General features: G+C 38.7%; 1 protein-coding gene and 1 long non-coding RNA gene across 3 annotated transcripts in view; one reads left to right on the forward strand and one right to left on the reverse strand.

Moving 5' to 3' along the window:
* Nucleotides 1–8180, forward strand: part of LOC133239198 (cytochrome P450 2C42-like) — a 28491-nt gene extending 20311 nt beyond the window's left edge. For both annotated transcript variants that reach the window (XM_061402862.1, XM_061402860.1), the window contains 3 exons: nucleotides 2519–2706; nucleotides 6785–6926; nucleotides 7657–8180. In XM_061402862.1, coding sequence (XP_061258846.1) covers nucleotides 2519–2706; nucleotides 6785–6926; nucleotides 7657–7838 — 512 coding nt within the window. In that variant the 3' untranslated portion in view covers nucleotides 7839–8180. The remainder of the gene's footprint in view (nucleotides 1–2518; nucleotides 2707–6784; nucleotides 6927–7656) is intronic.
* Nucleotides 8181–9179: 999 nt separating this feature from the next.
* LOC133239200 (uncharacterized) lies at nucleotides 9180–21940 on the reverse strand. Its single transcript, XR_009733754.1, has 2 exons — nucleotides 21773–21940; nucleotides 9180–20846 (listed from the first exon to the last, which is right to left on the reverse strand). It is a non-coding gene; the product is annotated as an uncharacterized LOC133239200 (long non-coding RNA).
* Between the last annotated feature and the right edge of the window lie 439 nt (nucleotides 21941–22379).

Below are 22379 nucleotides of genomic sequence, written 5' to 3' on the forward strand. Positions count from 1 at the left end.
ATGTTTTATAATTTAACTTTTCAACCTATGTTATTCCAATATAAAGTTAATATTTGATTCTTGTTTCTTTCTTTAAGGACTATAATTTCTTGACTTTATATTCTGTTTATATTTGAAACATTTCATCATTTCTCTTTGCTTTATCATGTATGCTAATATAGAAAGATGTGCCAAATTCAGACTTAAACTGAAGAAAGTAGGGAAAACCACTAGACCGTTCAAGTGTGACCTAAATCAAATCCCTTATGATTATACAGTGGAAGTGAAAAATAGATTTAAGAGACTAGATCTGATAGATAGAGTGCCTTATGAACTATGGACGGAGGCTCGTGACATTGTACAGGAGACAGGGATCAAGACCATCCGCATGGAAAAGAAATGCAAAAAAGCAAAATGGCTGTCTGAGGAGGCCTTACAAATAGCTGTGAAAAGAAGAGAAGCAAAAAGCAAAGGAGAAAAGTAAAGATATAAGCATCTGAATACAGAGTTCCAAAGAATAGCAAGGAGAGATAAGAAAGCCTTCCTCAACGATCAATGCAAAGAAATAGGGAAAACAACAGAATGGGAAAGACTAGAGATCTCTTCAAGAAAATTAGAGATACCAAGGGAACATTCCATGCAAAGATGGGCTTGATAAAGGACAGAAATGGTATGAACCAAGCAGAAGCAGAAGATATTAAGAAGAGGTGACAAGAATACACAGAAGAACTGTACAAAAAAAGATGTTCATGACCAAGATAATCACGATGGTGTGATCACTCACCTAGAGTCTGACATCCTGGAATGTGAAGTCAAGTGGGCCTTAGAAAGCATCACTACGAACAAAGCTAGTGGAGGTGATGGAATTTCAGTTGAGCTATTTCAAATCCTGAAAGATGATGCTGTGAAAGTGCTGCACTCAATGTGCCAGCAAATTTGGAAAACTTAGCAGTGGCCACAGGACTGGAAAAGGTCAGTTTTCATTCCAATCCCAAAGAAAGGCAATGCCAAAGAATATGCAAACTACTGCACAATTGCACTCATCTCACACGCTAGTAAAGTAATGCTCAAAATTCTCCAAGCCAGGCTTCAGCAATACGTGAACCATGAGCTTCCAGATGTTCAAGCTGGATTTAGAAAAGGCAGAGGAACCAGAGATCAAATTGCCAACATCCACTGGATCATCAAAAAAGGAAGAGAGTTTCAGAAAAACATCTATTTCTGCTTTATTGACTATGCCAAAGCCTTTGACTATGTGGATCACAAGAAACGGTGGAAAATTCTGAAAGAGATGGAAATACCAGAAGATGGAAATACCAGACCACCTGACCTGCCTCTTGAGAAACCTATATGCAGGTCAGGAAGCAACAGTTAGAACTGGACTTGGAACAACAGACTGGTTCCAAATAGGGAAAGGAGTACGTCAAGGCTGTATATTGTCACCCTGCTTATTTAACTTCTATGCAGAGTACATCATGAGAAATGCTGGGCTGGAAGAAGCACAAGCTGGACTCAAGACTGCTGGGATAAATATCAATAACCTCAGATATGCAGATGATACCACCCTTATGGCAGAAAGTGAAGAGGAACTAAAAAGCCTCTTGATGAAAGTGAAAGAGGAGAGTGAAAAAGTTGGCTTAAAGCTCGACATTCAGAAAACTAAGATCATGGCATCCGGTCCCATCACTTCACAGCAAATAGATGGGGAAACAGTAGAAACAGTGTCAGACTTCATTCTTTTGGGCTCCAAAATCACTGCAGATGGTGACTGCAGCCATGAAATTGAAAGACACGTACTCCTTGGAAGGAAAGTTATGACCAACCTAGATAGCATATTCAAAAGCAGAGACATAAATTCACCAACAAAGTCCATCTAGTCAAGGCTATGGTTTTTCCAGTGGTCATGCATAGATGTGAGAGTTGGACTGTGAAGAAAGCTGAGCACCAAAGAATTGATGCTTTGAGCTGTGGTGTTGGAGAAGACTCTTGAGAGTCCCTTGGACTGCAAGGAGATCCAACCAGTCCATTCTAAAGGAGTTCAGTCCTGGGTGTTCTTTGGAAGGACTGATGCTAAAACTGAAACTCCAGTACTTTGGCCACCTCATGCGAAGAGTTGACTCATTGGAAAAGACCCTGACGCTGGGAGGGATTGGGGGCAGGAGGAGAAAGGAATGACAGAGGATGAGATGGCTGTACGGCATCACCAACTCGATGGACATGAGTTTGAGTGAACTCCGGGGCTTGGTGGTGGACAGGAATGCCTGACGTGCTGCAATTCATGGGGTCGCAAAGAACTGGACACGGCTGAGCGACTGAACTGAACTGAACTGATAGATGCTTAAGCCAGGCTTGTAAGAGACTTTTATGTGTCTGTATTATGGCCCATTATCTCTCTATGTTTAGTTCTACTTATGGTCATACAGTTTTTGTGTATAATGATACTGGGACACCATCATAGTGCTCATGCATCCCTGAATTGGTATGGAATGTGGTGTGAATTTTCCTCGTTCTCCATCAGTCTTCCTTACCTTCCTTTCAGCTAAGGTCCAGGAAGAGATTGACCATGTCATTGGCAGACACCGGAGCCCCTGCATGCAGGACAAGAGCCACATGCCCTACACAGATGCTGTGGTCCACGAGATCCAGAGATACATTGACCTGGTCCCCACCAACCTGCCCCATGCGGTGACCTGTGACATTAAATTCAGAAACTACCTCATCCCAAAGGTAGGATTGGTTTCTTTTACTGACCTCATTGGTCTTGAAGTTCTCATTTACACAGTATGGGTGCAACCCTTGATGAACGCAAGGTGAGAGAGTAAAAATAGCCATGTGTGTTGTGGATTGATGGGTTGTGTGTTGTTTCCAGTTTAGTCTATAAAGCTTTATAATGGATTTTGACAGGTAGCAGTGCAAGACTTCCAAATTTGTTCTGCTTCTTTTATGTTGTTGGGCTAACAATAGCTGTCCACATTTCCAAATGAACATTAGTATCAATTTGTTGATTTACCAGAACACTCTGCTGGGATTTTTTTATCAGAGTGACATGCTAGATCAGTTTGGAAAGACTTAATATCATGACACATTGAATTTTTCATTTATTGGATATGATATAGTCTTTCTATTTTAAAGGGCTTTCTTTAATTTTTTCAATAATTTTTTCAGGCAGTGGTTTACGTATTTTTTTGTCTTGCCAAGGTGGTTATTGTTGTTGTTATAAGCATTTTAAAATGCATTTTCCATTTTATGTGGAAGATCAAAATATAATTGATTTTATCATTTTGATGACCTTATATGTAACAACCTTGCTAAATTTAATGTAATTTTGAAAATGTCTCTAGTTAATAGCAATTTCCATATACATTATCCTGCTATCTGGGTTAATTTCTTCATGTCATCCTTGTATCATCTCTGATATGAAAGAAAGTGGAAGTTAACATCTCACTATTAGGAATAATGTTTTATGTATATTTTGTTAGATTTTTTTTTAAATCAGATTAGGGAAGTTTCCCTGGGCTCAGTGATAAAAGAATTCACCTGCCAATACAGGAGATGCAGGAGATACCATTTCAATCCCTGACTCAGGAAGATCTCCTGGAGAAGGAAATGGCAACCCATTCCAGTATTCTTGCCTGAAAAATCCCATGGACAGTGGAGGCTGGTGGGCTACAGTCCATGGGGTCAAAAAGAGTCGGACATGACTGAGCAGGAGCATGGACAACATATTCAATAGACCATAACAGGATCTTTTACTTAATACAGAATTCAAGTTAAATTATTTATAAAACAGAATGACTTCACTATATGGCAATATGTGAAAATTTCTTCCATTAATAAATGCTTATCTATCCATATCCAACTATCCATCAAAAGCTCCCTACTTCAGTATGCATACCTCAATAACAGTGATTATTGGACGCAGAGGAATAATACCATTTGTGCACAGGAGTTATCCCTGAAACAATAATATTATTTAATGTACAAGTTATACTTAAAATGTCCTAATTTTCTTTTTTTAATATAAATTTATTTATTTTAATTGGAGGCTTATTACTTTACAATATTGTATTGGTTTTGCCATACATCAGCATGAATCCACCACAGGTGTGCACGTGTTCCCCATCCTGACCTCCCCTCCCACCTCCCTCCCATACCATCCCTCTGGGTCATCCCAGTGCACCAGCCCCAAGCATCCTGTATCATGCATCGAACCTGGACTGGCAATTCGTTTCACATATGATATAATACATGTTTCAATGCCATTCTTCCATATCATCCCACCCTTGCCCTCTCCCACAGAGTCCAAAAGACTGTTCTATACATCAGTGTCTCTTTTGCTGTCTTGCATACAGGGTTATCGTTACAATCTTTCTAAATTCCATATATATGTGTTAGTATACTGTATTGGTGTTTTTCTTTCTGGCTTACTTCACTCTGTGTAATAGGCTCCAGTTTCATTCACCTCATTAGAACTGATTCAAATGTATTCTTTTTAATGGCTGAACAATACTCCATTGTGTTTATGTACCACAGCTTTCTTATCCATTCGTCTGCTGATGGACACCTAGGTTGCTTCCAAGTGCTGGCTATTATAGACAGTGCTGCGATGAACATTGGGGTACACGTGTCTCTTTCCCTTCTGGTTTCCTCAGTGTGTATGCCCAGCAGTGGGATTGCTGGGTCATATGGCAGTTCTATTTCCAGTTCTTTAAGGAATCTCCACACTGTTCTCCATAGTGGCTGTACTAGTTTGCATTCCCACCAACAGTGTAAGAGGGTTCCCTTTTCTCCACACCCTCTCCAGCATTTATTGCTTGTAGACTTTTGGATAGCAGCCATTCTGACTGGCATGAAATGGTACCTCATTGTGGTTTTGATTTGCATTTCTCTGATAATGAGTGATGTTGAGCACCTTTTCATGTATTTGTTAGCCATCTGTATGTCTTCTTTGGAGAAATGTCTGTTTAGTTCTTTGGCCCACTGTTTGATTGGGTCATTAATTTTTCTGGAATTGAGCTTCAGGAGTTTCTTGTATATTTTTGAGGTTAATTCTTTGTCAGTTGCTTCATTTGCTATTATTTTCTCCCATTCTGAAGGCTATCTTTTCACCTTACTTATAGTTTCTTTTGTTGTGCAGAAACTTTTAATTTTAATTCAGTCCCATTTGTATATTTTTGCTTTTATTTCCAGTATTCTGGGAGATGTGTCATAGAGAATCCTACTGTGTTTTATGTCAGAGAGTGTTTTGCTATATGTTTTCCTCTAGGAGTTTAATAGTTTCTGGTCTTACATTTAGATCTTTAATCCATTTTGAGTTTATTTTTGTGTATGGTGTTAGAAATCGAAAGAGACACTTGTGCCCCAATGTTCATCTCAGCACTGTTTATAATAGCCAGCACTTGGAAGCAATCTAGATGTCCATCAGCAGATGAATGGATAAGAAAGCTGTGGTACATATACACAATGGAATATTAATCAACCATTAAAAAGAATACATTTGAATCGGTTCTAATGAGGTGAATGAAACTGTAGCCTATTATACAGAGTGAAGTACGCCAGAAAGAAAAACACCAATACAGTATACTAAAACGTACATATGGAATTTAGAAAAATGGTAACGACAACCCTGTATGTGAGACAGCAAAAGACACACAGATGTATAGAACAGTCTTTTGGACTCTGTGGGAGAGGGAGGGGGGGATGATTTGGGAGAATGGCATTAAAACATGTATAATATCATATAAGAAACTAATCGCCAGTCCAGGTTCGATGCATGATACAGGAAGCTTGGGGCTGGTGCACTGGGGTGACCCAGAGGGATGGTATTGGGAAGCAGGTGGGAAGGGGGTTCAGGATGGGGAACATGTGTATACCTGTGGCAGATGCATGTTGTTGTATGGCAAAACCAATACAATATTGTAAAGTAAAAATAAAATAAAATAATAATAATAAAAGAAAGCTGTGGTACATATACACAATGGAGTATTACTCAGCCATTAAAAAGAGTACATTTGAATGAGTTCTAATGAGGTGGATGAAACTGGAGCCTACTATACAGAGTGAAGTAAGCCAGAAAGAAAAACACCAATACAGTATACTAATGCATATATATGGAATTTAGAAAGAAGGTAATGATAACCCTGTATGTGAGACAGCAAAAGAGACACAGATGTATTGAATAGTCTTTTGGACTCTGTGGGAGAGGGTGAGGGTGGGATGATACGGGAGAATGGTATCGAAACATGTAAAATATCATATGTGAAACGAATCGCCAGTCCAGGTTTGATGCATGATACAGGATTCTCGGGGCTGGTGCACTGGGGTGACCCAGAGGGATGGTATTGGGAGGCAGGTGGGAAGGGGGTTCAGGATGGGGAACACATGTACACTCATGGCAGATTCAAGTCAATGTATGGCAAAAATGTATGGCAATGTATGGGAAAACCAATACAATATTGTAAAGTAAAATAAATTAATTAAATTTCAAAAAATAAATAAAGTAAAGCAGCTGGTGTGGTCAGATACCACTGTCCAAATGTGATAAGCAGAATGGTTCATAAGGTCTGGCACCCCAGAATCCATGTACCTAGTATTTCAGAGGCTGTTCACTTAGCAGCATCATTGCCACTAGTCTTAAATGTATTCTTCTTTATAACTTGTTCTTTCTTCCTCAAAATGTCACTGCCCTTCTTTGGTCTGAGGATTCTTCATTATTGATCACAAGATTGGACTAAATGATCTGAGGCAGTTCTTCCAGCTCTGTGACTTTTTCATAGTTCAGTTTATCTTCATCTGTTCTTTCCAGGGCACAGGTATATTAACATCACTGACTTCTGTGCTATATGATGACAAAGAATTTCCCAACCCAGAGGTGTTTGACCCTGGCCACTTTCTGGATGAGAGTGGCAACTTTAGGAAGAGTGACCATTTCATGGCTTTCTCAACAGGTAATATTTTTTTTTTCTCCATTCAGTACTTTAGAGGACAGGATACCTTCTAAGGATCAGTTGGGAGTTACAAAGTACCTACCCTGGGGCTGGTAGAAATGCTCTTTGTCCATGATGAGGGGTAGCAGCCCAATAACTATGCTCTTTCCGTCCCCATGAAACATCCTCATTATTGGGCTAGATTACTGAAACTTTGGAGAGGTGACCCAGTTCTTTCCATTTAGAAATAAAACTTGAGCTGGGAACTGAAAATATCAGAGAACTACATCTTAGCCAAAAAAAAAAAAAAATGTGTGTTATAAAACTTGAAACTTAAAGGTGTGTTGGAGTTTGATGAAGAGTAGGTATACTTAGAGCAGAGAACAGAGGCTGTGAAGAATGAAAAGAAACATGTGGGACTACTAGACTAGGATCAGAAAATACAGCCAGTATACGTGGCTTTCTAGAAAAAGATGGGTAGAAAATTGAAAATATGAAATTGCAGTTATAATGCATGAATAATTTAATGAAGTGTTTGGAATAGTCAGTAAATATTTCTTGAAGGAATGATATTTATTATGATAAGATGTTAGGTGGATAGCATATGTGTTCACCCTTTTCCCATCTGTCTATCCAGCCATTCCATCCATCCATTCAAACATTCATCAAATGGCTACTACATAGTCTCTTTTCTGACAGCCAGAAAGACAGAGTTCAAGGAGTATGTACCCTCTGTGTTTGTTGTTTCCAGGGAAACGGATTTGTGTGGGAGAGGGCCTGGCCCGCATGGAGCTGTTTTTATTCCTGACCACAATTTTACAAAACTTTACCTTGAAATCTGTGGTTGACCCAAAGGACCTCGACACCACCCCAGTTGTCAATGGGTTACTTTCTGTGCCACCTTTTTACCAGCTCTGTTTCATTCCTGTGTGAGGAATGTTAGATCCTCTAGTTTCTTCAGTGATGTTGTCTTCAACTCCCTCTCATCTGCGGCATTGTTCACCTGCTTCCCATCATCTTTTCTGAGAGTGCCTGCTCTGACCTCTCTTCATTTATTGTGTAATTTCACTACAGAAATGTATCTATCTGCTATTCTTCATACTCTGTAACATCTATATTGGCCTCCAGATATGCAAATAATTACATAATATTGAGTAGTTCTGTGTGCATAGTACTATGCGCTCCACACAATATAGAACAGGATGATCACTGTGTACAATACAGAGCTATTTCTGATATGCATATTCCTAATAAAACACATAATTTGATAAGCCAGTTTTCAAGCTTTCCTTCTTTTGTACATATTGCATATAAGGGAGGAAAGAAAAGAGGCAAAGATGTCACATGGTTCTCATATGCACAGAGAAGGACAGAGGGAATGGGAGTAGAAAAGCTCCCTGGGCTGCATGTTAAAATGAGTTACCTGAGGTTTGGATTTGAAGGTGGAGAAATTGTTTTCAGGAGCAGTTTCATCCTGTAGGAAATATTGAGATCAGTGATGGTTTTTGTTTAATTGCTCCGTCATGTCCAACTCTTCTGTGATCCCATAGCTTGTCGCCCACCAGGCTCCCCTGTCCATGGGATTTCTCAGGCCAGAATCTGGAGTGGGTTGCCCTGCCCTCCTCCAGGGGAATCTTCCCAACCCAGAGATTGAGCCTATACCTTTTAGGACTCCTGCATTGTTAGGCAGGTTCTTTACCATTAGCACGACCTGGGAAGCCCATTCAAGTGTACTAAGAACTCTGAAACTCAACAATTAGAAATCTAACAAGCCATTTTGAAAATGGGTAAATGACTTCCCAGGTGGTCCGCTGGTTAAGACCCTGAGTTTCCACCTCAGAGGGTAGGAGTCTGATCCGTGGTTGGGTAAGTTTCATTGCACAGCACAGTGCAGCCAGGAAAAAAAAAAAGAGCAAGTGACCTGAATGAATACCTCACCAAGGTAGATATATGCATGGCAAATAAGCACGTGGAAATGCTCAACATGATATATCACTAGGAACTTGCAAACAGTAACAGCAATGAGATACCATTACACCCAAATAACAATTAGTAAAATCCAAATCGTTGACAAAACCAAATATTGGTGATGATGTGTAAGGAACAAGGATTATTATTATTGTGTACAACTTTGCATGGTACAGCCACTTTGGAAGTCAGTTGATAGTTTTTACAAAACAAAATATGTGATTTTGAAATGATCCAGCAATCACACTCCTTGGTATTAACCCAATGAGTTGAAAACTTCTGTCCACATGAAAACCCTCACATGAATTTTCATAGTTACTTTATTCATAGTTGCTAAAACCTGGAAGCTACCAAGAATCCTTCAGTACGTGAATGCATAAACTGCAGCACATCCATACAACTGAACATTATTTTGTTGTTAGAAATGAGCTGACAAACCATGAAAACTCATGGATAAACCTTATGAAAATTACTTTAGTGAGAGAAACCATCTGAAGACAACATACTATGATTTCAACCATACAACATTCTGAAAAGGCAAAATTATGGAGACAGTGAAAAAAATCAGCGGTTTCCAGGAGTTTGGTAGGAGGGAAGAATGAATAAGTGAATCACAGATTTTTAGGGTAAAGGAACTATTCTGTTTGATACCACAATGGTCTATTCAAATTATTATGGTTTTGTAAAAAAAAAAAAAAATAGAACACAACACAGAAGATGAAACTTTTAGAAACCAAGGACTTTGCTTGATAATACTGTGTCAGTTCATTGAGTGAAACAAATGTACCACACTGGTGAAGGCTGCTGATAGAAGTTTTTGGGTATGGTAATGGACATTTGGGAGTTGTATACATTTCACCTAGTTTGGGTGAGAACCTAAAACTTTTCTAAAAATAGCTTCTAGTAATTTAAAAGAAAAACTCCAACTCTACTTCACAACTCTCCTCAAGGCAAGGTGCATTCATCTATGGTTGTGGAGGGCTTAATGCTGATGCCCTCCTGATCATTTGGACATCAATTGGAATTTCAGGTGATGTGCGATATGACTAAACTGAGAGCGAAAAATGCTGAATTCTCAGATAAGTTCTGGTGTTGATGAATTTATGACAGTTTAATTTCATGGTTGCAGTCACCATCTGCAGTGATTGTTCACTTGAAAAAATTAAGATCAGGTGAGTTGATCTCAGAGCTCCAATTATTTGTCATTCTTTCATACCATAAGAAGAATTGCCATTCATAAACCCTAGCAAGAAGAAGGAAGTACAGAGCAAGACACTCCTTTCTCAAAGAATAAAATAGTTGCTAAAGGAGAATTACTGAGCTTATTTTATTCAAAATAAACTGATTTACTTCTATCAGAGTTAGATCCATGTGAGTTAGGCAACAAATCAGTTCTTAGGTTTGTCCTGATTAAAGTGGTCACGTAGACCTAGGTTCACTCAGCTCAAAAGATTACAAAACCAAACTTTTCTGACCCCCAATTAAATAAACAGGTTCTATAATTATTAACTACATTAATATTTACTTTGAAAGTCACTGACTAGGGTGCATTATGAACCCTAACAGTACAGTAGATACTCTTGTACCTAGTTGCACTGAATGTTTCACTGGAAGGAAAAGTCCAAGCCTAAGTATGTGGGTTCCAATGTGAGCCCTAATACCTTTGGTCTGTATGTCCTTGCCTTAAGTACTGACTCTCAGAGAACCTGTTTCTTCATCCTTAAGGTGAGAGCAGTTTACATTAGGCAAAGTTATTTGAGAAAATCTGAAGAGATTTGATGGCATGGAAATTGTGTGAATTGTCAATCTCTCATGACCAGTACATGTCCTCTGTGTTTAGCTGTGTGTGTTGTGGTGCTTCTCTGCTGTGGGTGCATTTAATGAAGTCCCAGCCTTCTCTCCTGTACTAAATCTTCAATTGTTGTTCTTTCTATAATTTCCCTTCCCTGGTGTGCATCCTTAAGTCCATTACTTCTGACAATGACAGACTAAAAAAGCAACAGAAGAAGCTATGTCTCAAAGTTACTGAGAGGTGGGGAAAGACATGGTATCTCAAACTTTCCCAATAAATTATTTTTCAGTTACACTGATACTTTCAGATTGTGTATTTATCAGTTACACCGATGAAATTTTAACTCTTCAGTGATGGAGAGGGAAACCATGTATTTTTCTTTTTCTTCTTTCATTGTAATACAGTTGTTTTATAATATTATATTAGTTTCAGAAATACAACATATTCAATATTTTATGTATACTTTCTTTAAAGTTATTACAAAATGATGACTTCATTTTCCCATGTTGTATAACATATCCATGTTGCTTATTTATTTTCTACATAAAAGTTTGTTTCTTAATCCCATCCCCTATTATGCCCCTCTCTATTTGTTTCTCCCCACTGGTGACTACTGGTTTGTTCTCTACATCTGTGAGTCTGTTTTGTTACATACATTCATCTTATTTTTTCAGATTTCACATGTGTGTTGACATAAAGTATTTGCCTTTCTCTTTCAGACTTTATTCACTAAGCATAATGCTCTCTAAGTTCACTAATGTTGTTGCAAATGGAAAAAGTTCATTCTTTTTTATGGCCGAGTAATATTTCAAAGCATATGTGTATACCAACTATTTTGTTTTATCCGTTTATCTGTTGATATTCACTTAGGCTGTTTCCATATCTTGGCTACTGTAAATGATGCTGCTATGACCATGGGATGCATGTATCTTTTCAAAATAATGCATTTGTGATCTTTAGATATATAACCAACCTTAGAGTTGCTGGATCATATGGTAGTCCTGTTTTTATATTTTGGAAAAGTTGCATACTGTTTTCATTAGTGGTTGTACCAGTTTACAACCCCACCAACAATGTATTAGGGCTTCCCTTTCTCACATCCTTACCAATGTTTGTTACTTGTACTCTTTTTGATGATAGCCATTCTGGTAGGTGTAAAGTGGTATCTCATTGTGATTTTTATTTACACTCTCTTATAATTGCCAGTATTGAGTATTTTTCTTGTCCCAGTTGGTCTCCTGTGTATCTTCTCTGGAGAAATATCTATTCAGGTTTCTTCCCATTTTTTTTTTCTGCCCATTTTTAAATGTTTGCTTGGATTTTTTTGATATTGAGTTGTATGAGCTGTTTATACGTTTTGCATGTTAACCCCTAATAGATCAAGCAATTTGTACATACTTTCTTCTATTTGAGAAGTTTTCTTTTCATTTTGTTGATGATTTCCTTTTCTTTGTGATAGCTTTTAAGTGTAGTTAGGTCCTATTTGTTTATTTACCCTGTTGTTTCCTTTCCTTATAAGATAGATCCAAAAAAATACTTCTATGATTTATGTCAGAGTGTTCTGACTATGTTTTCTTTTAGGAGTTTAATGGTTGCATTCTTACATTTATATCTTTAATCCATTTTGAGTTTACTTTTGTATATTGTCTCAGAAAAAAATAATGGAAGGTAACATAACAATTTCATTTTTGTTGTTCTTAGTTGATTTAACAGAAAAGTCTATTTGAAAATGTAGCAATAATGTATTTTGTGAGTATATCTTATGGATAAGTGGGATAAATGACAACAGTGATATTAGTCAGGGGAGAGACACTTTAGATACACTTTTACAAGGTACTTGTACTTCATATGAAACAGAATTGGATTTTTTTTAAATAGACTTGGATTAGCTGTAAACGTATATTGAAAACTCTAGGTAAACAATCAGAAAAGGGAACCCCCTTGCACTGTTGGTGGGGATGTAAATGGATACACCACACTGGAGAACAGTATGGAGATTCCTTAAAAAGCTAGGAATAAAGCTACCATGTGTGCATGTGCTAAGTCACTTCAGTCATGTCCAACTCTTTGAAACACTATGGACTATAGCCTGCCAGACTCCTCTGTTCCTGGGAATTCTCCAGGCAAGAATACTAGAGTGGGTTGCCATGCCTTCTTCCAGGGGATTTTCTCTATCCTGGGATTGAACCTACACTTTTAAATCTCCTCCATTGGTAGAGAGGTTCTTTACCACTAGCACCACATGAGAAGCCCCTAAAACTACCATATAACCCAGCAATTGCAGTACTGGGCATATACCCTGAGATAACTATAATTAAAAAATACACATGTGTCCCAATGTTCATAGCAGCACTATTTACAATACCTAGGACATGGAAGCAACCTAGATGTCCATTGACAGAAGAAAGGATAAAGATGTGGTACATATATACAATGGACTATTACTCAGCCATAAAAAAAAATGCCTTTGAGTCAGTTCTATGAGGTGGATGAATCTAGAGCCTGTTATACAGAGTGAATTAAGTCAGAGAGAGAAAAACAAATATATATTAACACCTATATATGAATCTAGAAAAATGGTATTGATGAACCTATTTGCAGGGAAGGAATGGAGATGCAGACATCAGGAACAGACTTCTGGACACAGTGGGGGAAGGAGAGAGTGAGAGGAATGGAGAAAGTAGAAAAGACATATATAAACTACCATGTGTGAAATAGATGGCTGGTGAGAAGTTGCTGTATAGCACAGGGAGCCCAGCCTGGCGCTCTTTGATGATCTAGAGGGTGGGATAGGGGAGGGGAGGAAGGTTCAAGAGGGAGCCTATAATTACAGCTGATTTGCATTTCTGTATGACAGAAACCACCACAACTTTGTAAAGCAATTTTCCTCCAATTAAAAAAAAATTTTTAAATGGGCAAAAAAACTGAACAAACACATCATGAAAGAAGATACACAGATCACAATAAAGCATCTGAAAAATGCTTAACATCATATATCATTAGGAACTTGCAAACAAAATTAACAAATAGACACCACTACCCAAGTATAAAATGGCTAAAATCCAAATAATGGAGAAAGTGAAGTATTATTAAGGATACAAAGCCACATCTGAAAAGTTTCCCCCATTTTGTAGTTCAGTTCAGTTCAGTTGCTCACTCACGTCCGACTCTTTGCAACCCCATGAATCGCAGCACACCAGGCCTCCCTGTCCATCCCCAACTCCCGGAGTTCACTCACACTCACGTCCATCGAGTCAGTGATGCCATCCAGCCATCTCATCCTCTGTCGTCCCCTTCTCCTCCTGCCCCCAATGCCTCCCAGCATCAGAGTCTTTTCCAATGAGTCAACTCTTCGCAGGAGGTGGCCAAAGTACTGGAGTTTCAGCTTTAGCATCATTCCTTCCAAAGAAATCTCAGGGCTGATATCCTTCAGAATGGACTGGTTGGATCTCCTTGCAGTCCAAGGGACTCTCAAGAGTCTTCTCCAACATCACAGTTCAAAAGCATCAATTCTTCGGCGCTCAGCCTTCTTCACAGTCCAACTCTCACATCCAAACATGACCCCAGGAAAAACCATAGCCTTGACCAGACGGACCTTTGTTGGCAAAGTAATGTCTCTGCTTTTCAATATGCTATCTAGGTTGGTCATAACTTTCCTTCCAAGGAGTAAGCATCTTTTAATTTCATGGCTGCAGTCACTATCTGCAGTGATTCTGGAGCCCAAAAAAATAAAGTCTGACACTGTTTCCACTGTTTCCCCATCTATTTCCCATGAAGTGATGGGACCAGATGCCATGATCTTCGTTTTCTGAATGTTGAGCTTTAAGCCAACTTTTTGACTCTCCTCTTTCACTTTCATCAAGAGGCTTTTTAGTTCCTCTTCACTTTCTGCCATAAGGGTGGTGTCATCTGCATATCTGAGGTTATTGATATTTCTCCCGGCAATCTTGATTCCAGCTTGTATTTCTTCCAGGCCAGCGTTTCTTATGATGTACTCTGCATATAAGTTAAATAAGCAGGGTGACAATATACAGCCTTGACGTACTCCTTTTCCTGTTTGGAACCAGTCTGTTGTTCCATGTCCAGTTCTAACTGGTGCTTTTGTAGTTCAGGAAAGCACAATTCAAGACACAATTCTGTGTCTTCCTGGCTATAGTACTAACAAACCTCCAGTAAACATCTTTTTATTTCAATCAGGTCTTGGTTTTCTAAAGTTTTGGCTAGCACTGTGCATTCTTTATTTCATTATTTCTTACAAACTCCAAAACACAACAGAAGTGGTTGTTTCTGGAGGCAACTAGGAGGCTTGAGCCATAGTTTCTCAAGCCTTCCCCACTAAAATCTTGAGATTGGCTCTTCCCTCAGTTACCTGAGCAAATTTCACCTCTGCAGTGCTGGAGAGGGGAGAATCCCTATCTTTTATTTTCCCTCTTGAGAATCTATGATGCTTTAATCCTTGGAGTCAGGGGACATCTATTTAATATGAAGCCCATTATTTTGTGAATAGCCAGTCAGATGTACATTCAGAGTAATATGTTGGGAAATGAAGAAATTTTCATTTCTTAAGATGGGAGGAAGTCATTCAGCTTACACATGATTTAACCTGGCCTTTATGATAACTAAAACAGCCTGTCTTATGGCCTTAAGTTATTAAACATTATGCGTGCATGCTCAGTTGCTCAGTCATGTCTGACTCTTTGAGATCCCGTGGAGGTAGGCTGCCAGGGTCCTCTTTCCAGGCAAGAATGCTGGAGTGGGTTGCCATTTCCTCCTCCAGGTATCATACATGTACATCTACTTTAAGCATTAAAAGATAAATTATCCAGAAGTAAGAATGTCCACTTTGAAAATAGGGATAAAATGCCTCCCTTGCTATGGTACTCATAATAGTAGTCCACTGACGATAAGATTTCCTTCTCAGATGTCAAGGTCGCACTACTTCATTGTGTACATGCTGATCTGTCTCTTTTGAAACCTTGTCATGTTTGATGTATGACCTTTGCTCTGAGGAGATATAAAACTGATGAAAACCATGCTTCTCTGGAGAAGTTTCTCAAGGCTATTAAGAGACTCTCTCCTGGGCTACAGTTCTCAGTTTGGCTCAGATAAAACTCACTTCTATTCCTTATTATAGACTGCTTATTGATTATTTGTGTTGGCAGTTTAGTTTGGTTTTGCTAAAGTTTTTCTTCTCTAGTAGTGAGTGAGTGCAATAAATGGACATCAGAAGATCTCAGTTTCTATCTTAGTTTTAATTATCATCTGTGACCCTGTGAAGTTATCCTGCTTTCCCCAAAGCTCCCTTTCCCCCATTTGAAAAATACAAAATGATAAGCTTTGTTTTCCAGTGTATTTTTTGTTTTTTTTTTTTGGTTGGGGAGGGAGAAGAAATATTTCATGGTAAAAGGCATATAAATTTAATTAGCTAATTACTTACTTTGTTTTTGATCATTCAAATGCTTGAATTATGTTAGTGTTCAACCAAGAATTACAGGAACAGAGACCCAATTGAAATAAAGAGGTTTTAGTTGAGTTTTATTATGACTGCAGCCCAGGAGACAGAGCTCCAAGAAGCACTTGAATTGTGTTCTGCTTGACTGCAAAACAAGGGAAGCTTATAAAGATAAAAACACAAGGTTACATAAATTGTTTGTCAAGAATTACCATCAAAGTAAAAAAAAAGAATTACACTTGGTAGGAATTCCCTCTCAGTCCAGTAATTAGGTCTCCATGCTTCCACTACATGGGTATGGGTTCCATCCCTGATTGAGGATCTAAGATTCTGCATGCCATGTGACACAGCCAAAACAACACAAAAGAATTAATATTGGAATTGACAAGAAGGTGCTTTTGTTAAGAAAAAAATGTGGTTGAGATTTGAAATGATCTCTTTCTTACTTGTGAGGTCAGGAGGGGCAGACATTTGTATCTTTGAAACTTCAAGATTCCAGCTAGCTGCTGCTAGCATATATTGTTTAAAAAATGACCTGTGGTATCCTTGAATTTGATACAGTACAGAACATTGAAATTCTCAGTGATGCAGAAACATGTCCACATCCAACAATGACTACTCAATTCTATTTTGGGTGCCTGAACCAAAATTACTCCATCTTGATATTTGAATGATCTTAAACATCTTATTCAAAAAAGAGATGGGAATACCAGACCACCTGACCTGCCTCCTGACAAATCTGTCTGTAAGTCAAGAAGCAACAGTTAGAACTGAACATGGAAAAACAGACTGGTTCCAAATCAGGAAAGGAGTACTTCAAGGCTGTATATTGTCACCCTGCTTATTTAACTTACATGCAGAGTACATCATGAGAAATGCTGGGCTGGATGAAGCACAAGCTGTAATCAAGATTTCTGGGAGAAATATCAATAATCTCAGATTCACAGATGACACCACCCTAATGGCAGAAAGCGAAGAACTAAAGAGCCTCTTGATGAAAGTGAAAAGTGAGAGTGAAAAAGTTGCCTTAAAACTCAACATGCAGAAAACTAAGATCATGGCATCCGATCCCATCACTTCATGTCAAATAGATGGGGAAACAATGGAAACAGTGAGAGACTTTATTTTTTGGGCTCCAAAATCACTGAAGATGGTGAATGCAGCCATGAAATTAAAAGATGCTTGCTCCTTGGAAGGAAAGTTATGACCAACCTAGACAGCATATTCAAAAGCAGAGACATACTTTACCAACAAAGATCTGTCTAGTCAAAGCTATGGTTTTTCAGTAGTCATGTATGAATGTGAGAGTTGGACTATATACAAGGCTGAGAGCCAAAGAATTGATGCTTTTGAACTGTGGTGTTGGAGAAAACTCTTGAGAGTCTTTTGGACAGCAAGGAGATCCAACCAGTCCATCCTAAAGGAAATCAGTCCTGAATAATCATTAGAAGGACTGATGCTGAAGCTGAAACTCCAATACTTTGGCCACCTGATGCAAAGAACTGACTCATTTGGGAAGACCCTGATGCTGGGAAAGATTGAAGGTGGGAGGAGAAGGGGACAACAGAGGATGAGATGGTTGGATGGCATCACTGAAGTGATGGACATGAGTTTGAGTAGGCTCTGGGGGTTGGTGATGGACAGGGAAGCCTGGGGTGCTGCAGTCCATGCGGTCACAAAGAGTTGGACGTGACTGAGCTACTGAACTGACTGAACTGAAACATATCATCATTAGCTATTTTATGTAGCTGTATCTGTAACTCTAGCATGGTACAGTAAAATATTTTATTTATTTATTTTTTTGTTGGTAACGTCTCTGCTTTTTATTTTTTAATTTTTTAATATAAATGTATTTATTTTAATTGGAGGCTAATTACTTTACAATATTGTATTGGTTTTGGCATACATCAACATGAATCCGCCACAGATGTACAGTAAAATATTTTAAAACCTTTCATTTTCAAGGATAACATATCCTAGTGTTAAATATATCACAAGAAAAACTCTCTAAATATCAGTTCAGTTCAGTTCAGCCGCTCAGTCATGTCCGACTCTTTGCGACCCCATAAATTGCAGCACGCCAGGCCTCCCTGTCTATCACCAACTCCCGGAGTTCTCTCAAACTCACATCCGTTGAGTCGGTGATGCCATCCAGCCATCTCATCCTCTGTCTTTCCTTTCTCCTGCCCCCAATCCCTCCCAGCATCAGAGTCTTTTCCAATGAGTCAACTCTTCGCAGGAGGTGGCCAAAGTATTGGAGTTTCAGCTTTAGCATCAGTCCTTCCAAAGAACACCCAGGACTGATCTCCTTTAGAATAGACTGGTTGGATCTCCCTGCAGTCCAAGGGACTCTCAAGAGTCTTCTCCAACAGCACAGTTCAAAAGCATCAATTCTTTGGCACTCAGCTTTCTTCACAGTCCAATTCTCACATCCGTACATGAATACTGGAAAAACCAGAGCCTTTACTACATGAACCTTTGTTGGCAAAGTAATGTCTCTGCTTTTGAATATGCTGTCTAGGTTGGTCATAACTTTCCTTCCAAGGAGTAAGCGTCTTTTAATTTCACAGTAACAATCTGCAGTGATTTTGGAGCCCCCCAAAATAAAGTCAGCCACTGTTTCCACTGTTTCCCATCTATTTGCCATGATTGATGGGACCAGATGCCATGATCTTAGTTTTCTGAATGCTGAGCTTTAAGCCAACTTTTTCACTCTCCTCTTTCACCTTCATCAAGAGGCTCTTTAGTTCTTCTTCACTTTCTGCCATAAGGGCGGTGTCATTTGCATATCTGAGGTTATTGATATTTCTCCCAGCATCTTTATTTCAGCTTGTGCTTGATCCAGTCCAGCATTTCTCATGATGTACTCTGTATACAAGTTAAATAAGCAGGGCCACAATTCACAGCCTTGATGTACTCTTTTCCTGATTTGGAGCCAGTCTATTGTTCCATGTCCAGTTCTAACCGTTGCTTCCTGACCTGCATACAGATTTGTCAGGAGGCAGATCAGGTGGTCTGGTATTCCCATCTCTTTCAGAATTTTCCACAGTTTGTTGTGATCCACACAGTCAAAAGCTTTGCTATAGTCAATAAAGCAGACATAGATGATTTTCTGGAATTCTCTTGCTTTTTTAATGATCCAACAGATGTTGGCAATTTGATCTCTAGTTCCTCTGCCTTTTTAAATCCAGCTTGAACGTCTGGAAGTTCACAGCTCACGTACTGTTGAAGCCTGGCTTGGAGAATTTTGAGCATCACTTTCCTGCTAAGTCACTTCAGTCGTGTCCGACTCTGTGCAACCCTGTAGACAGCAGCCCACCATGCTCCCCCGTCCCTGGGATTCTCCAGGCAAGGACACTGGAGCAGGTTGTCATTTCCTTCTCCAATGCATGAAAGTGAAAAATAAAAGTGAAGTCTCTCAGTCGTGTTCGACTTTTAGCGACCTCATGGACTGCAGCCTACCAGGCTCCTCTGTCCATGGGATTTTCCAGGTGAGAGTACTGGGATGGGTTGCCATTGCCTTCTCCAATTACTTTCCTAGCATGGGACGTAAGTGCATTTGTGTGGTAGTTTGAATATTCTTTGGCATTGCCTTTCTTTGGGATTGGAATGAAAACTGACCTTTTCCAGTCCTGTGGCCACTGCTGACTTTTCCAAATTTACTGGCATATTGGGTGCAGCACTTTCACAGCATCATCTTTTGGGATTTGAAATAGCTCAACTGGGATTCCATCACATCCAGTAGCTTTGTCATAGTGGTGCTTCCTAAGGCCTACTTGACTTCACATTCCAGGATGTCTGGCTCTAGGTGAATTATCACCATCATGATTACTGGGTCATGAAGATCTTTTTTGTATAGTTTTCTGTGTATGCTTGCCACCTCTTCTTCATTTCTTCTGCTTCTGTTAGGTCCATACCATTTCTGTCCTTTATTGTGCCTATCTTTGCAAGAAATGTTCCCATGGTATCTCTATTATTTTTTAGTTTTTTAAGGAATATACATAGGAGAAATAACTCTGTATTGATACACACAAATCTTCTTTTTTAATTTTGTATGGAAGATCCCCTGGAGAAGGGACTGACTACCCACTCCAGTATACTTGTCTGGAGAATTCCATGGACAGAGGAGCCTAATGGATGGCAAAGAGTCAGACGCTACTCAGTGATTAACATTTTCACATAGTACTATGCACATAGAACAATTCAATATTTTATTTACAAACATAGTGGCCAATACAGATGTTACAGAATAAGAAGAAGAGAAGGTATATTTCTGCAGTGAAACTGCACAATCAATGAGGAGAGGTTAGAGCAGGCACTCTCAGAAAAGATGATGGGAAGCAGATGAACGATGCCGCAGATGAGAGGGAGTTGAAGACAGCATCACTGAAGAAGCCAGATGATCTAACATTCTTCACACAGGAATGAAACAGCTAGTAAGGAGGTGGCACAGAAAATAACCTATTGACAATTGGGGTGGTGTCAATGTCCTTTGGATCAACCACAGATTTCAAGGTAAATTTTTGTAAAATTGTGGTCAAGAATAAAAAGAGCTCCACGCAGGTCAGGCCCTCATCGACATTTTAGGAATCAGTGAACTAAAATGGACCTAATGGGTGAATTTAATTCAGATGACCATTATATCTGCTACTGCAGACAAGAATCCCTTAGAAGAATTGGAGTAGCCCTCATAGTCATTCCCAATAGTGAGATGTTAACCTTCTCTCTCCTTCAGATCAGAAATGAAATAAAGATGAAAAAAAAGATATTAATCCAGACAGCAGGATAATATATATAGTAATCACAATTAGCCAGAGACAGATTTTTCAAAATGATATTAAAATTAGCAAGGTTGCTAGATATAAACATATCAAAATGATAAAATCAATTGTATTTCCATATTCCAGATAAAAAATGGAAAAGTCATTAAAAAATTATAACAACAACAATAACCACCTTTGGAAAACTAAAAACAAACAAAAAAACATGCAAAACAATGTCTGAAAAAATTATTGAATAAAGTTAAATAAAGCCCTTTAAAATAGGGAGACTATATCACATTCATTAATTGCAAGATTCAGTGTGTCACGATGTTGTGTGTGTGTGTGTGTGTGTGTGTGTGTGAGTCACTCAGTTGTGTCCAATTCTTTGTGACCTCATGGACTGTAGACTGCCAGGCTCCTCTGTCCATGGGATTCTCCAGGCAAGAATACTGGAGTGGGTTGTCATTCCTTTTTCCTGTCTCATGGATTGAATCTAGGTCTCCCACATTGTGGGCAGATTCTTTACTGGCTGAGCCACCAGGGAATCCCTTAATGATATTAAATCTTTCCAAACTGATCTAAAATGGCACCTGGTTAAAAAGTCCAGCAGAGTGTTTTGACAAATTGATACTAACATTCAATGTGGACAGCAATGGTTAACCAAACAATATAAAAGAAACAGAAAAAAATGTGGAAGTCTTGCGTTACTACCTGTCAAAATCTGTTATAAAGCTTTACAGACTAAACTGGAAACAACACACAACCCATCAAGCCACCACACACGTGATTATTTTTACTTCTCTCACTTTGTGTTCATCGATGTTTGTACCCATATTTTTGTAAATAAGAACTTCAAGACCAGTGAGGTTACTATAAGAGAAAGCAATCTTACCTTGGGGATGAGGTAGTTTCTGAATTTAACGTCATGGGTCACTGCAAGGGGCAGGTTGGTGGGGATATCAAGTCAATATATCTCTGGATCTCGTGGACCACAGCATCCACATAGGGCATGTGGCTTCTGTCCTGCATGCAGGGGCTCTGGTCTCTGCCAATCATATGATCAATCTCTTCCTGGAACTTAGCTGATAAGAGGTAAATAAGAATGATGGAGAAAGAGGAAAATGCACACCACATTTCCATACCAATTCAGATATGTGAGGCATTATGAAGGTGTCCCAACATCATAGACACATAAACTATATGTCCAGAAATGCACCTAAATATAGAGAGATAACGGCCATAATACACATATAAGTCTCTTACAAACAAGGCTTAAGACGCATCTATACATACCTCTATATTAGCATATGTGATAAAACAAAGAGAAATGATGAAATGTTTCAAATATAAACAACATAAAGTCAAGAAATTATAGTCCTTGAAGAAAAAAACAAGAATTAAATACTAATTTTATATTAAAATAATATGGATTAAAAAGTTAAATTATAATATATCTGTTTTGTGTTGTGTATTGTGTGTGTGCAGTTTGCAATGATACT

Source organism: Bos javanicus, chromosome 26, assembly GCF_032452875.1.
Source record: "Bos javanicus breed banteng chromosome 26, ARS-OSU_banteng_1.0, whole genome shotgun sequence".
In the NCBI taxonomy this organism is placed as follows: domain Eukaryota; kingdom Metazoa; phylum Chordata; class Mammalia; order Artiodactyla; family Bovidae; genus Bos; species Bos javanicus.